Source organism: Pongo pygmaeus, chromosome 1 (genome assembly GCF_028885625.2).
Source record: "Pongo pygmaeus isolate AG05252 chromosome 1, NHGRI_mPonPyg2-v2.0_pri, whole genome shotgun sequence".
NCBI lineage: Eukaryota > Metazoa > Chordata > Mammalia > Primates > Hominidae > Pongo > Pongo pygmaeus.
The window spans coordinates 214371624-214389312 of record NC_072373.2 but is presented as its reverse complement, the minus strand read 5'-3'; the positions used below and the strand labels follow the sequence as shown (position 1 = coordinate 214389312).

The following is a 17689-nucleotide window of genomic DNA, read 5'->3' as shown; positions in this document are numbered from 1 at the left end:
CAAGAGTCCTGTCCTTGTGCATGTTTGGGCATTGACCCAGGGCCAAATCAGTGGGAGACTCCTCCACGCACATGCCAGGTCCCAGGTGTCAACTGCAGTCTCTGGATCTCAGGTCATCCACTTTACCATTCCTAGCTCACCTCACCCATCATGAAGCCTGGTCAGGATTGCCAGAGACCCGAGTGGGCAGGTGCCCACACTAAAGACAGAATCTGCTGTGTGTCCACCTTGCTGATCCCTCCATCCTTCTAGACAAGGCTTTGTGAGCCAAGGACCTCGGGTTTGCTCACAAGGCAGCCCCTCACCTAGCGGGCATTTGTTCATTATGTATATGTATATGTATATGTATATGTATATGTATATGTATATGTATATGTATATGTATGTGTATATGTATGTGTATATGTATATGTAGTCCTCAGGTTGTATTCCTTAAATATATATAATATATGTAATTCCTTAAATATATAATTTTAATACAAAATTTTTAAAAGATTCCTTTCATAAACATTTACAATAACACCAAGAAATATAAACTACATAGCAAAGATGTGAAAGCCAGCCAGGCTCAGCTTCAAATCTAGCACTTAGGAAGGCCATGGCAGGAGGGTCGCTTGAGCTCAGAAGCTTGAAACTAGCCTAGGCAACATAGTGAGACCTCATCTCTACTGAAAATCAGAAAAATTATCCGGGTGTGGTGGTGTGAGCCTGTAGTCCCAGGTACTCAGTGGATGAGGCCCTAGGATGTCATCAGCCTGAGAATTCCATGGTGCAGTGAGCTGTGATCTTGCCACTGTACTCCAGCCTGAGTGAAAGAGTGAGATCGTGTCTAGAAACAAAAGAAGAAAAAAAAAGGGTGTGAAAGCCTGTATATTGAAGACTACCAAGTACTGCTGAGAGCAGTTAAAGACCTTTGGAACAGAGAACATTCCTTCTTGCATTTCAAGATTGCTTTTGTTTTGGGGGGACACTTGCTATTTTTTAGGAATATGAAGTTCTTCTTAGGTATTCCTGTAAAAAAGGCCACTTTTTGATAGGATTGTATTGAGTCTGTGGATTGCTTTGAGTTGTGTTTTTCTCTTAACCATGTTACAACTTCCAACCCATGGACACAAGATGTCTTTCCATTGATTTCAGTCTTCCTTAGTCTCCTCGAGCAATGTTCTGTGGTTGTCTGTGTACAAGTACTGCACCTTCTTGAACAAATTTATTCCCAGGCATATGATTCTTACAGGTGCTATTATAAATGAAATCATTGTGTCTGTTTTCTTCTCAGATTGTTCATTGCCATCACAACGGATTGTTTGCTGAAAGTTTGCTGAATTCACTTATTAACTCTGATAGTGTGTGTGTGTGTATGTGTGTGTGTGTCTGGTGTCTGTGTGCAAGTATGTGTGTTTGCATTTGTATGTATTATTTGGGATATTCTATACATAGGATCACATCATCTGCAAATTGAGATCATTTTGTTCTCTGTTCAAAAATATTTTTTCTCATGTTTATTTTTGAAAGATAATTTGGCCAGGTGTAGAATTGTAGGTGACAGGTTTTCTTTTTTTAAGTACTTTATTGCAAACTTCTTGTTTGTAAAGTTTCCTATGAGAAATCTAATGCCATCCTTATATTTAGTGCTCTGTATGTAACATGTTCTTTTCCCTTTTATGACTTTTAGGATTTCCTTTTTATCACTGGTTTTGGGTGGATTTGATTAAGGTGTTCCTTGGTGAAGTTTTCTGCATGTTTCTTGTTCTTAGGATAATCATATTTCTGTAATATTTGAAGTTGATGGTTTCCATGGAGCTTCTAAATCTTTCATCCAGTATGTTTTAAATATCTTTGTCTCTCTTCTCCACTACCTGCCCTTCAGGGATTCCATTTAGCCCTATACTAGGGTGTTTAAAGTTTTTATGCTGATGGTCTTTTTATGTTTTCAAGTCATTTGTCAATGTGTGTTTCATTTATGTTAGTTTCAACTTCTATTCCTTCTAGTTCAATAATCTTCTCTTCTGCAATGTTTAATCCAGTGCCTTCTTCCATTTCAGACTGTAAATCATAGTTTTTATCTACAGAATTTGATATTTAAAAAATCTTCAACCTCTCCATTTAATTAAAATACAATTATACTAATTGCTCTGATGTCCTTTTCTTCTATTTCCAACGTGTGTGTCAATTTCAACTAGATTATTAGATTCTTCATTACATGTCATGTTTTCCTGCTTCTTTGGCTGCTTGATATTCTTTTATTTTTATTTATTTATTTTTTGGGGGATGGAGTTTCACTCTCGTTGCCCAGGCTGGAGTGCAATTGTGTGATCTCAGCTCACTGCAACCTCCGCCTCCCAGGTACACAAGCCATTCTCCTGTCTCAGCCTCCCAAGTAGCTCAGATTACAGGCATGCACCACCATGCCCAGCTCATTTTTTTGTGTTTAGTAGAGACGGGGCTTCACCATGCTAGTCAGGCTGGTCGAGAGCTCCTGACCTCAGGTGATCCACCCGGCTGCTTGATATTCTAAGATTTGATGCTGGAGCTTCGGTGTCAATGCTCAAAAGTGCCCAAAGACACTACCTGACCTCAGTGTCTATGCACACCCAAGCTTTCGCAACAGGAGAGGTAGAGACAGCAGAGATGAGTGTGCTACAACATGCTGCTAGAGGGTACCCCAATTGTGCTTGGGGCTTCCTATGCCTCATAGAAAAATGTGCCTTCCTTAATTTTTCCCATAAGAACAACCCTACTTCATGCCCTGTCTCTCTGTCCAAACACCAGGACAGCCCTCAGACCAGTCTCAACCACCCAATGGATTGACAAAGGTCCAGACATGATTCAGTGGAGAATGCATTCTCTTGTCAACAAAGGGTTGTGTAGAAACAACTGGACATGCATATCCCCAAAGGAAAAAGATTCACCTGAACCTCAATACTGACTCAAAAACTAACTCCAAATGGATTATGCAACTAAATATGAACTATAAAACTAGAAAAAGTATAGCAGAAAATATAAGACAAAATCTTCATGACACAGTTAGGGAAAGTGTTCTTTGTTATCAATAAACACAAACCATGAAAGAAAACATTGATAAATTCAACTTTATAAAAATTAAAAGTTTTTGCTCAACACAAGACAGTATTAAGAGAACAAATATAAGCTGCAGATTGGGAGAGAAACAGGGGAAATGACAAATGTGACAAAGGGCAAGTGTGATAGTTACTTGCATGTGTCACTGTGACCGAGCACCAGGGTACAGGGACATTCGGCCAAGTGTGATGCTGGTTGTGCTCCAGAGAGTGTTTCACATATGATTAACATCGGGATGGGCAGACCAAGTGAAGCAGATTGCTCCCCTTAACGGGGAGGGGGGGACTCATGCGATCAATCAAAGGCCAGGAGAGAAATAAGAGGCCTAATGGGAAACAAATGCTTTCCTGGGTATCCAGCTTTCCTTCCATCTTGGGAATTTCAGCCTCCATAATCTCAGAAGCAAATTCACATATGTATACACACGCTTATACATTTCATAGGTATGTGGCTAAGAGTGTATTTTTAAAAGTTCAGCCATGAGATGATCGGTGAAGCCAGCCGATGAATAAGGGTGTGTTCTTTTATATGACTCAGTCTTCTTTTGTACACGATTGAAGTTCTGCATTTGAAGTAGGAGGATAGGAGACAGCAAGTCCACCTAGGATGATAACAGCTGAATTTCTCAACAGACACTTCAAAGCCCTAGGGGTTAACTTAGAGAGTCAAAAATCCCACCCATAACCCTGCCCCTAAACACCAGGGCTAGGGAACACTGTGGCCCTCAGGTGATTTTCTTTAACTGGGTCTGGGAGCCACACAAGGGCAGAGGGAGCAGGAAACACTATGCAAATCGAGGCCAGGACAGCAGGGAGGGCCTGTTCATGACAGAACACAGGTAAAATTCTCCTCAGAAAGAGCATGTGGAGAAACACAGATCATGCCTGAGACCTGCTGGATTAGAGCACTGGCTACTGGGGAATTGAAAGGAAAGGGCTTCACCGTGGAGGGGACCAGAGGTGCCAGTCTTGGAAATGCAGAATTGCTGTGAGATGGGGAGGCATGGACAAAGGAAGCATCCTCTGGAGACTCATGGTGAAGAGAACAAACAAATGAAGTAACTGGCAGAAATTAAAGGTCCTGGTAGAACAGAATAGAATCCCACAACGAGAACATACACCATGTATGTCCCGCAAGGAAGACAATATCTACTAAAAACGCAAGAAAAATCATTTTGGGCAAGCACCTTATATCCACTAATGTGATCCATGTATCAAGACCGTGAGGAAGATTAAACATGCTAAACTCAGCGAGACCTGATTCCCTCATGAGGACTCTGTTGAGGATGAGTACCACTCAGCAAGTGATGACTGTGACATTCACTTTTGAACAGCTCATGAGCATTAATATATTTAATTGTGGATCTAAACCAAAAACCAAGGTGCGGGCAACATGACAACCACAGAGTGTCACTGCTATATGTTTAGGTTCAAATACTATTATGAGAAGTGGCAGGTAAAGGAGGTAGGAAAAAGAAAACACATCATGTAATTGACTGTCATATGGAAATATTTGACGTTGAAAGTCATAATTTAAAACGTATAAACCAAATATTAGAAGTGTGTCTAGTTCAAAGGGGGGAAAACTGTGAAACATTTTTAGTCAATATCAAACATGAGCTACACAACCCTTCCTAAATGCCAGAGGCACACACAGACACACACACACACACTCTCACAAAGAATATAAATAACTAGAACCAAGAAATGGAGTAAATACATTCTGCTTCATATGGTAAACATAGCCTACAATGTGGAAGAGATTAGAAAATAAACAGGGAAATGAAAATGTTTTTATTAATTCGCATCAGTACCCACCAAAACCAACCAGCATAACAAAAGATTATAACACTGAATGTAAAAAACAATCCAACAGTCCAGAGTGATAGGCAAAAGTTTTTAATCGTATAGATTAAAATGACTTTGGAGGAAAATTAAAACTCAGGCAGAGAATGTTTTTTTTGAACAATAGACACTAGCAAAAACAAAGGCCCAGTAAAAATTGAGACAGAACATTTCCAGTGTAGAGATATGAATATAAGAATAGACACAGGCAGGGATGATTAATAAATGATAAAATGTTTAGAGGATGATCATTGGAATACAGGACGTTTATACTTTTAAAAACCACTCTCCCAAATACTTCATTATAAGTAAGGTGTCTCTAAAAGGGATAGATCTCCTAGACCCCTCCTTAACCAAATAACCAGTCCTGATATCATGATAATGCTGATAGACAAACTAGACCTTCTCTGCCCACAGATGGGCTGAGGTTGGAAACTCACAGTATTGACTCTGCAGTGTACTTGACAAAACGTTTAGGCTGAATTTAATCATGAAGACATTTTCAGACAACTTCAGAATGTAGACCATTGAGCCAGACAGCTGACCTGTCCTCTGCAAACAAGTCCATGTCACCACAATCAATGACAACAACAAAAAGATGAGGAAATATTTGGGGTTCAAAATAAGTAAAGAAATGTAGCTACATTATCATTTACTTTTTTTGAACCCAAAATATCCCTCCTCCTTTCTGTTGTGTGATTCGTGGTGACGTGGACTGTGTGAAGGAGACAGGTCAGTTGTCCTGCTCAGCGCTCTACATTCTGCAGTTGTCTGGTGATTACCTCCTATGAAACTCAGGCTAAGTGTTTTCTGCAAGAACATGGCATTGTTCATATTCTGCACTGGCAGAGTCCCGGGTGACATGCTCTCTTGCCAGCGGCTCCTGACTCCTGTTCTTTATAGGATGGAATTGAAAGGAGCAGGGCTAAGGCCTCTCAATGCTGTTTGTCCATCTAGCTGTGGTCTTCCTAAGTATTGATATCAATTGGAGGCTGAAGGACTATGGCTTCTCTACTCAAAGGAGCCTAGTGGGGTAACAATTGTCAAGAGCAGTCAGTGGTTCTGAAATACAATCCTCAGCCAAGGATCCCCCCTGTGTTACAGATGGATCAGCTAAAACAAACCAACGCTGATGATACAAAGAATGGGGTTAGGTTCATTGAAACCAGGGTAACACCTTAGGATGAGCTAAACACAAAGATGACACTGACCTTGAGCAGGTATAGAAGCTCAGAGACATGCCTGCAAAATGAAATCCCTGAGGAATTTTGTAGCTACCCAGAGATATCTGGTTCAAATTAGAATGTCTGGCAGATCACTCCCGGCATGTGCTACATAGTCATGTGAACGTGTCACAGCTAACTTGGGTCCAATGTCTTCAGACTGAGCACAGGTGGCCACTGGCATGGTCTCAGAATAGGAATAGAGCCACACCCACTTTCCCATCCTATGTCTGGGCTTCCAAAGGGAACTACAGTTTCATTCAAACCTACATGTGCCTATAGGTCCTGCCTGCAGCAATGACATCTCTCAGCTTAGTAAGGGCTACTTAGTGTGGGAATATGACTCCCATCTGGAAGACCAGGTGGTGCCTTATCACCATCAAAGTAAAAAACCTATTGTCCATGTCAAGGGCCAAGCTGATGTGTTGTTCATCAAATGAGTAAAAGGCACTTCTGTAGTGCTGGAATGAGGCATGTAGTTCAAAGTAAGTTGAAGTAGTCGAATAACATCTATCCAGTGAGTCCTGCAAGACTTCAGGCTCTTCTGCTTCCATCAGCACCCCATCGAGCCTGGAAAAGGAGACAAAACTAAAGAAGCAGTCAGGGAAAATCAGACACCACAGAGCCCCAACTAGATTTCAGGGGTAACATAAGGAAGTGGTTAAAAAAGGAAAAGCATAGATCCATTAATGAGGTAAAAATATTATTGCCTTTATGTTGGGATAGAACAGAGTCAGGTAGAAAACAGTGAAAGAGAAAGACAGAGACAGAGAGAGAGACAGAGACAGAGACAGAGAGAGACAGAGAGAGAGAGAAAGTTAGCTCAGTGAATTGGCCAGGCGACACACTGATAAGGGAGTAAAAGGACACTCTGAGTTAGTGCCCTCTTGACACACAGCAAACAGTGATCATGAGAAGAGTGAGCTCAATAGTTTTCCATCAAGTGTGCTTAAAATTCCATGCAGTCGCCATAAGGGTACAAATTCTGAGGTATGGTCAACCTATGGTATATTAGTAAATGATAAGGGGAGGAAGAAATGGAAACCTAAACGTCTACTGCAATGAAAACCAATAGCAATGTCAGTAGGAGTAATTCAGCCTTCATTGAAAACATGAAATCAAACACAGTGTTTTCCCTGGATCTGTTGTCTCCAGGTGTTAACACAGAATTAAGCGACCACAATTGCTGAAAGTTACCTGGGGCATGGTAGGTTTTGATCTTCTTCCCCTTCTTGGTACTTTTCAATTTCTGCAATAAATTCAGACATGGACAGACACATTAAGCTGATTCCCCTACACACATAACATTCCACTGCCTAATCCTCACACACGGACCTCAGGCTCCTCGGCATAAGAATAGGACACTGTGAGAGATATATTTCAGGAGGCCTGAAGGCTGGTCATGATAGAGATTCCTTGGTTTTTGTCCCAGAAACTAAGGGTAAAGTGTTCCTATTCTGGTAGATCATTATCCCAATACCATTTGTCCCAAGTTTCTGCAAATGGTTATGCCATATTTTTCCAATCAATTTAAAGCAAATGCCCTCAAATGATTTCTAGGAGAAAACCCACAATATTCAGCCCTGTCTCATCAAATACTCAGATCGTTCATGGTTGTGAGGATTTTAGACACTGAAATGAGAGTGAGAAAGGAAATCTACAAACCCTTGAGTCAAAATCATAGTTCTCTGAATTTGTCCCATCTGCCCAGGTCCAGTGCCTTGAGAGTAGAATCAGAGTGCCACAGGTATGGCCTGAGACTAGGAAGAGAGCCACGCTCACTCACCCATCCCATGTTTGGGCTTCCAGTTAGAACTAGAGTTTCATTCAACCTACATGTGCCTATAGGTCTTCAGTGCAGCAATGACATCTCTCAGCTCAGTAACGGCCTCTTGGAGCAGGAATATGATCTCTATATGGAAAACTCAGTGGATCCTTATCACCTTCATAGAAAGGTACTCACCATCCACGTCAAGAGAAAAGCCAATGTGTTGTTCCTCCAATGAGTAAAAGCAACTTCCGTAGGGCTGGCATGAATCAGGCAGTTCTAGATAACTAGAAGGAGTCGAATAACATCTCTCCAGTGAGTCCTGCAAGTCCTCAGGCTCTACTACCTCCAGCAGCTCTCTGCTGAGCCTGGAAAAGTAGAAAATGTAAAGAATAAGCCAGGGGAAATCAGACACAGCAGAGCCCCAACTGGATTTCATGGGGAGCACAAGGAAGTGGTTAAAAAAGAAAAAGGATACATCCATTAATGAGGTAACAAATTATTGCCTTCAGTTGGGATGGAACAGGGCCAAATAGAAAAGAATGAAACAGAAAGACAGGCAGAGAGACAAAGAGACAGAGGCAGAGAGAGAGAGAGCTTAGTGAGTTGTCCAGGTGACACACTGATGAAGGAGTACAGGACACTCTGAGTTAGTGCCCTCAGGACACACAGCATACAGTGATCATGAAAAGACTGTGCTCAATAATTTTCCATAAAATGTGCTCCAGTTTCCATGCAGTCACCATGAGGATACAGCTTTTGAAGTATGGTCGACCTACGGTAGGTTAGTAAATGATAAGGGGAGGAAGAAACGGAAACCTAAATATCTACTGCAATGAAAACCAACAGCAATGTGAGTAGGAATAATTCAGGCTCGGTTGAAAAGATGTAATCGATAATGTCGGCCTGCTCTGCTTTCCCTGAACCAGGAGTCTCCAGGTGTCAACACGGAATTAGCTGTTGACAATTGCTCAGACTTACCTGGGGCATGGTGGGCCTTGGTCTTCTTCCTCTTCTTGGTCCTTTTTAATTCCTGCAATAAATTCAGACAGGGACAGACAAAATAAGCCAATTCACCTACATCCATAACAGTCCACTGTCTAATCCCCACACAGGGACCTCAGGCTCCTCAGCATGAGAACAGGACAATGTGAGATATACTTCAGGAGGCCTCAAAGCCAGTCAATAGAGATTCTTTGGTTTGCATCTCAGAACCAAGGGTGAAATGTCCCTATTCTGGTAGACAGTTATCCCAAAATCATTTATCCCAAGTTTGTGCAAACAGTTATGCCTTATTGTTCCCATCAATTCAAAGAAAATGCCCCAGATGATTTCTAGGAGGAAAACTGCAGTATTCAGCCCTGTCTCATCAAATGCCCAGCTCATTCATGGTTACAAGACACTGAAATTAGAATGAAGGAGGAAATATACAAACCCTTGAGTCCAAATCATTGTTCTGTGAATTTTTTACATCTGCCTGGGTCCAGTGTGCTGAGAGTGGGCTCAGGTTGCCACAGGCATGGCTGGAGACTAGGAATAGAGCCATGCGCACTGACCCATTTCATGTCTGGGCTTCCAACTGAAACTACAGTTTCATTACAACCTCTATGCGCCCACAGGTCCTGCCTGCGGCAATGACATCTCTCGGGTCAGTAAGGGCCACTTGGAACAGGAATATCACCCCTATCTGGAGGACCAGGTGGAGTCTTATCACCTTCATAATAAGGTACTCACTGTCCACGTCAAAAGCCAAGCCAAGGTGTTGTTCCTCCAGTGAGTAAAAGGCACTTCTGTAGGGCTGGCATAAGTCAGGCAGTTCAAGATACCCACAAGGAGTTGAATAAAATCTATCCAGTGAGTCCTGCAAGACTTCAGGCTCTTTCTCATCCAGCAGCTCCCTGCTGAGCCTGGAAAAGTAGGAAAAGTAAAGAATAAGCCAGGGGGGATCAGAAACCACACAGCCCCAGCTAGATTTCATGGGTAACATAAGGAACTGTTTGAAAAGAAAAAGGACAGATCTACTAATGAGGTAAAAAATTATTGCCTCCAGGTTGGGACAGACCAGGGCCAGGTAGAAAAGGATGAAAGAGAAAGACACACACACACACACACACACACACACACACACACACACACACACACACACACACACACACATTGAGAGAGAGAGAGAGCGAGAGAGATAGTGAGCTCAGTGAATTGGCCAGGTGACATACTGATGAGGGAGTCAAAGAACACTCTATATTAGTGCCCTCAGGACACACAATGAAGAGTGATCATGAAAAGAGTGGGCTCAATAATTTTGCATAAAATGTGCTCAAGCTTCCCTGCAGTCACCATGAGAATACAGCTTTTGAGGTATGGTCAAACTTCACTAGGTTAGTAAACGATAAGGATAGGAAGAAATGGAAACCTAAACATTTACTGTAATGAGAACCAAAATCAACGTCAGTAGACATAATTCAGACTTGTCTGACAAGATGAAATCATTACTTTCAGCATGTACTGTTTTCCCCGGACTTGGCGTCTCCAGGTGTCAACATCAAATTAACTGTCCACAATTTCTCAGACTCACCTGGGACCTGTGGCCTCTTGGTCCTCCTTTTTCACTTGATCACACCAATGTCCTGCAAATAAATTCAGACAGGGCGTCTTACATGAAGCAGTTCTTCCTTGCACACAAAAACATTCCTCTGTCCAATCCTAACTCAGGGACATAAGTCTTCTCAGTGTAAGAACAGGAGACTTTGAGAGAAATATACCAGGAGGCCTGAGGTCAAGTCTTGAGAGAACTGACTTGGTTCCTTTCATGAGCCTTGGGCAAAATTCCCCTGTTCTGGAATGTGATCTTCCCAGTGTGCTCTGTCCTAGGTTTGTGTACACAAATGAGCAATGTTTTTCCCAATAGATTTGAGGCACATCGTTCTAATGCCTCGTAGGAGAGATACTGCAATATTCAGGCTTCTCTCATCAAATACCCAGGATTTCATAGTTTATGAGATTGTGGACACTGAGATTTGATGGAAGGGTGCGATGTACCAGCTCTTGAGTCAAAATGAGACTTGGTTCTACGCAGAAGCATCAGCTATCATGGCTTTTGTGGGTGAAAAGTCAGCCATTTATCTAGAAAACATACCAGCAAGATGATGGACAGATGAGCTAAAACAAGCCAACTAAAAGACACAGAAAATGGGGATAAATTCAGTGAAACCTGGGTCACATCTTGCATGGAGAGGTAGGCAAGGGTGACACCGGCCTTGGGCAGGTAAAGAACCACACAGACATGCTTTGGGAACAAAACTCATAAAGAACTTTGTCGCTGGCAAGAGACATTTAATTCAGGTGAGCTGATCTGATAGACAACTCCTGGACATGTGCTGCATAGCTTGGTGTGAGTTTGCCACACCTGCCTTGAGTTCAATGTCATGCCAATCGGTCCAGGGTGGCAAGGGCATGGCTGAGACTAGGAAGAGAGCAAAGCTCACTGACCCACCCCATGCCTGTGCTTCAGACTTGATTCCAGAGTGATTGAAATCTACACTGATATATAGGTTCCACCCACAGTGATGGCAACTCTCAGCCCAACCAGGGGCGCAAGGCCCAAAGATTATGGGGTCTACCTGGGACATGAACTGGAGCTTTATCACCTTCACAATGGAGTACTCACTGCCTATGTCAAGAGCCAAGCCGACTTGCTGTTCCTCTACTGAGTGAAAGGTGCTCCTGTCAGACTGGTATGAGGCAGACATGTCAGGAGAAATTGAGAGAGTCGAATCATCTTCATCCCAGGACTCCTGGGGGGCTTCCTCCTCTTCAGACTCCTGCAGATTCCTGATAAGCCAGGCAGGACAGGGTTGACAGAAGACATAACCAACAGAGATTAGACGACAAACCTTCCAGATGATCTGATGGGAGACAGAATGGAGTGCTCACAGAAACCAAAGGCATTTTTCCTTCAAGAGAAATAAAACTATCCTTCGAAATGCAGGCTGGAGGTTGACTGCTCTGAGGACTGAACAAAAATGGGCAGCATGTGCTCAGTACATTTGCCACAGATCAGCCAATGCAGGGCACCTAGACTCTCTCTGTAAACTACTATCACGACTTGCAGCACAGAGAACTAACACAGGGCTTCAACTACTTTGTATAAATTGGGTTGAATTTTACATGCAGCATTGAAGTGAACAGAGCTCTTGAGGCAGTGCAGACACAGATCTTGCGTATTAAGCATCCCCTTTTTAAAATATTTTGATATAATATGCTTATTTTTTCAATTTCTTTGCTTACACAAATACTAGCAAACATACTAACAAAAAATAAGCAGAAAGCATATATACATTCTCTCCCTGGTTTTAAACACATGGGAGAGAACAGGTGACACCAAGAAATCCCTGTTTGAAGGTCTGGAGTGGACCTCCAGCAAACTCCACCAGACCTGCAGCTGAGGGACCTCACTGCTAAAAGGAAAACTAACAAACAGAAAGGAATCAACGTCAACAAAAGGACATCCACACCAAAACCCCATCTGTAGGTCACCAGCATCAAAGACCAAAGGTAGATAAAACCACAAAGATGTGGACAAACTGGGGCAGAAAAGCTGAAAATTCCAAAAACCAGACAACTGCTTCTCCTCCAAAGGATCACAGCTCCTCACTAGCAATGGAACAAAGCAGGACAGAGAATAACTTTGATGAGCTGACAGAAGTAGGCTTCAGAAGTCGGTAATAACAAAATTCTCCGAGCTAAAGGAGGATGTGCAAACCCATCGCAAGGAGGCTAAAAACCTTGAAAAAAGATTGGACGAATGGCTAACTTGAATAAACAATGTAGAGAAGACCTTAAATGACCTGATGGAGCTGAAAACCATGGCACGAGAACTACGTGACGCATGCACAAGCTTCAGTAGCCGATTCGATCAAGTGGAAGAAAGGGTATTAGTGATTGAAGATCAAATTAATGAAATGAAGTGAGAAGAGCAGTTTAGAGAAAAAAGAGTAAAAAGAAATGAACAAAGCCTCCAATAAATATGGGACTATGTGAAAAGGCCAAATCTACATTTGATTGGTGTACCTGAAAGTGACGGGGAGAATGGAACCAAGCTGGAAAACACTCTTCAGGATATTATCCAGGAGAACTTCCCCAACGTAGCAAGGCAGGCCAACATTCAAATTCAGGAAATACAGAGACCACCACAAAGATACTCCTCGAGAAGAGCAACTCCAAGACACATAATTGTCAGATTCACCAAGGTTGAAGGAAGGAAAAAATGTTAAGGGCAGCCAGAGACAAAGGTCGAGTTACCTACTAAGGGAAGCCCAACAGACTAACAGTGGATCTCTCTGCAGAAACCCTACAAGCCAGAAGAGAGTGGGGGCCAATATTCAACATTCATAACGAAAAGAATTTTCAACCCAGAATTTCATATCCAGTCAAACTAAGCTTTCATAAGTGAAGGAGAAATAAAATCCTTTACAGACAAGCAAATGCTGAGAGATTTTGTCACCACCAGGCCTGCCTTACAAGAGCTCCTGAAGCAAGCACTAAACATGGAAAGGAACAACCACTACCAGCCAGCCACTGCAAAAACATGCCAAATTGCAAAGACTATCAATGCTAGGAAGAAAGTGCATCAACTAACAGGCAAAATAACCAGCTCACATCATCATGAAAGGATCAAATTCACACATAACAATAGTAACCTTAAATGTAAATGGGTTAAATGCCCCAGTTAAAAGACACAGACCGGCAAATTGGATAAGGAGTCAAGACCCATCTGTGTGCTGTATTCAGGAGACCCATCTCACGTGCAGAGACACACATAGGCTCAAAATAAAGGGATGGAGGAAGATCTACCAAGTAAATGGAAAACAAAAAAAAGCAGGGGTTGTAATCCTAGTCTCTGACAAAACAGACTTTAAACCAAGAAAGATCAAAAGAGACAAAGAAGGCCATTACATAATGGTAAAGGGATCAATTCAATATGAAAAGCTAACTATCCTAAATGTATATGTATCCAATACAGGAGCACCCAGATTCATAAAGCAAGTCCTGAGAGACCTAAAAAGAGACTTAGACTCCCACACAATAATCATGGGAGACTTTAACACCCCACTGTCAATATTAGACAGATCAATGAGACAGAAGGTTCACAAGGATATCCAGGACTTGAACTCAGCTCTGCACCAAGTAGACCTAATAGACATCTACAGAACTCTCCACCCCAAATCAACAGAATATACATTCTTCTCAGCATCACATCACACTTATTCCAAAATTGACCACATAGTTGGAACTAAAACACTCCTCAGCAAATGTAAAAGAACAGAAATCACAACAAACTGTCTCTCAGACCACAGTGCAATCAAATTAGAGCTCAGGATTAAGAAACTCACTCAAAACCACACAACTACCTGGAAACTGAACAACCTGCTCCTGAATGACTACTGGGTAAATAACGAAATGAAGGCAGAAATAAAGATGTTCTTTGACACCAATGAGAACAAAGACACAACATACCAGGATCTCTGTGACACATTTAAAGCAGTATGGAGAGGGAAATTTCTAGCACTAAATGCCCACAAGAGAAAGGAAAGATCTAAAATCAACACCTTAACATCACAATTAAAAGAACTAGAGAAGCGAGAGCAAACAAATTCAAAAGCTAGCAGAAGGCAAGAAATAACTAAGATCAGAGCAGAACTGAAGGAGATAGAGACACAAAAAACCCTTCAAAAAAATCAGTGAATCCAAGAGCTGGTTTTTTTGAAAAGATCAACAAGAAATCCCTGTTTGGCTAGTTCACCTGGCTCATCTGATTGCAAGTTCCTATCTTGAGAGGATTATGAATTAAAACCACCACAAGGGCCACAAATAATGGACAACATTGTTAATAAGGACAACTTGTAGCTGGGTGAATGGAAGAAAAAGTTCTATTCATTGCTTCCTCGTTTTCTCTAAATCTACAATCTCCAGCTGCCACTACTGAATTAACAGCCCACAATTCCACAGGATTACCTGGGAGACACTGGCCCTTTTTCCTCCTCTTCTTCATGATCACTTTCATTTTCTGCAAATAAATTCAGAGAAGCAGGTCACATTAAGCAATTCACACATCACATATGACCAAATCAGTGTCCAGTCATTGCACAAGGACATAACTATTCTCAGTGCAATAATATGGATTCTGACAGGAGTATTCTAGAGTGCCCTAGACCAAGTCTGGTGAGAAGTAGATGACCCTGCTTTCCAGACCCACAGGCCAAAACTTCCCTCTACAGGTAGACCATAATGCCATATTCCCTGCCTCAGTCTATGCAAAGTTAAACAAAAATCTTCCCCCAAAATCGCCAACAATTTGTCAAACAATTTTCTAGGAGTGTTGTTGCAATACTGACTTACATCACCAGGTAACATGGACATTAAATGTTTAGAGGGATCTACACATGAAACTCGACTGACAGATAAATTCTAATAACTTTTGCATTAAAAAGAATCTGTGATTTGGGAGGTCAAGGAAGGTGAATCATTTGAGGTCATGAGTTCAAGACCAGCCTGGCCAACATGGGGGAACGCTGTCTCTAATAAAAATACAAAAATTAGCCAGATGTGGTGCTGAGCACCTGTGGTACCAGCGACTCAGGAGGCTGAAGCAGGAGAATCACTGGAACCTGGGAGGCAGAAGTTGCAGCAAGCCAAAATGGAGCCACTGCACTACAGCCTGGGTGACAGAGCGAGACTCCATCCCCCCCCCAAAAAAGAGAGACAATCTGTGAGGCTACAAAGAAACATTGGATCAGCCATTGCATTGATGGGGTGGAGAACCAGGGTACAGCCTTGCTTTATGGAACTATATCAGCAAAGTAAAAAAGAAAAGTTTCCATCCTGATTTCAAGGTGACTGTGCAGCTAGCCAAGCTGACTTAAAGGAGATCAAGATTAAAGCTGAGAGCAGTAAAGCCTGGGGAACAATACTTCCAAATACAAATGCAAGGCCGCCAGTCTCCTTAAAAAGGCATAGAAACTCCATGGACATTGCTCAGGGACAGACGACTTAATCACAGGTGACAAGAGATACTGAATCGAAGCTACGAGGCCTCACAGATACTTCCTGTGTACCTGCTGCACTCAGGTGACTATGACATTGTCACACTTGTCTGGGGTCCAGGAACTTGACACTTGGGACTGGGAGACAAAGGCATGATATGAGCTGAGAAGGACAGAAAATCTCCCTGATGTCTCTGTTTAGAATCCCATCATAGATATCATTAAAACAAATTTGTGTGTAGAGAGCGTCTCTTCAGAGTTTATCATCCCCAGCATAGGAAAAGCTGTGAGACAAAGGAAAATAGAGGCTACCTGGGATAATGCACACAGCATCCAACCATTCATCATGAGAGAATGAGTCAATGAGAGTTGAGTCGAACTGGTTTGCCTCAAATGTGATTTTGGTGTTCCTGTGAGGCTGGTTGGACTCACAAGGGCCGTGGCTATTTGAACAAGTGACGACACATTCCTCCAGTGAGTCCTCAGGGACTTCCTTTTCTTCAGGCTTCTGCACCTCCCTGATGAGCCAGGTGGGATAGAGATGACAGAAGATTAAATACACAGGGATTGGACCCCAGGGAGTCCTAGCCGGTTTTGACAAGAGGCATTAAGAAAGTGGCCCCAGAAAGCAAACAGGAGGTTCCCTTTCAGAGGGAACAGGCAATCCTCTTCTCTCTGCAACAGAGCATGGCTGCCATGGGAGCCAGAGAGGAAGACAGCAACTGGTGTTCATTGAACTGGACAGACAGGAGCCGAGGAGGATGAAGACTCAGCTATCCCTGAATGGCACAGACATGACACCCGCCACACACAGAGAAACACAACAGCTGCCACACCCTGTGTCCAAGCTGGGTTGAGTTTCACATACTGTGGCCAAGGGAATGCAGGCTTTCGGCCCATCGTAGATGCCAGAGAGGGTGTGCCTCCTAGACCTTTTTCATATGTTACAACCCATTACTTGCTCCCGATTATTCAGTGTTACCTGGGGGTACATAATTCCTGCACTTTCTCAGCCTCCTCAACTTCAACATCTTCATCCTCATCTTCGTCATTTTCTGTAAATACAGATGTGTCCTTTCAGATATTTCCCACTTCACACTCTACAAGCACAGTCAGTCCAATGTGTACACAGACATCAACATCAAGGCATGGTCCCTGTTCAACTGAAAGCTCTCATGTTTTCTCTTTAACAAAATGCCCTGGCATGGTTTCCTGATCCATCAGGCAATGCATTTCTGATCCGGAGGGCCACCATCAAGATGTGGCCAAATATGGAAAAGATCTTTTGCTCCCCATATGATGGAGGCTTCTACAGCCTCTCTCTGGACTTTGGCAGCTGTCCCCCCCCATGCCACTACAGGTCTGATTCCCAGGCACAGGCTTGGTGTCCTGTCACAGTTCACATTTCAAACATAATTCTTTCTCTTAGGAGAGGACAAACTTGTCCTACAGTCCTCTATGCATCAGGAGACTTCACAGGCCCTCCAGGTGGCTTCTGTCCTGTTATTCAGGGACATTCTCTCCATGGGGAGTGCTCCAGTCTCAAGCACTTCCTACCACCAAATGCCCCCACATCAAGTGCCTTCTCCAACACCACACGGTGAGGGGCTTTATCTCATTTTGAAAAGCAGTCGTAAGCGTTCCCACATTTGGATGCTTCAGACCCTTGCAAGAGACAATTTGCCTGCCTTTGCAGATGGAGACAGAGAAACTCAGGAAGGATAAATCACTCAC

The 17689-nt window shown here is 42.7% G+C and overlaps 1 protein-coding gene across 1 annotated transcript in view; it reads right to left on the bottom strand.

Annotated features, from left to right (window-relative positions):
• Positions 1–4960: 4960 nt before the first annotated feature.
• The window catches only part of LOC129006536 (neuroblastoma breakpoint family member 3-like), a 60214-nt gene continuing 47485 nt past the window's right edge, over positions 4961–17689 (bottom strand). Inside the window, exons 21-30 of the mRNA XM_063659087.1 lie at positions 16938–17010; positions 16268–16473; positions 14928–14979; positions 11581–11744; positions 10489–10540; positions 9648–9820; positions 8895–8946; positions 8109–8281; positions 7343–7394; positions 4961–6715 (exon numbers count right to left, since the gene is read on the bottom strand). Coding sequence (XP_063515157.1) covers positions 6472–6715; positions 7343–7394; positions 8109–8281; positions 8895–8946; positions 9648–9820; positions 10489–10540; positions 11581–11744; positions 14928–14979; positions 16268–16473; positions 16938–17010 — 1241 coding nt within the window. The 3' untranslated portion in view covers positions 4961–6471. The remainder of the gene's footprint in view (positions 6716–7342; positions 7395–8108; positions 8282–8894; positions 8947–9647; positions 9821–10488; positions 10541–11580; positions 11745–14927; positions 14980–16267; positions 16474–16937; positions 17011–17689) is intronic.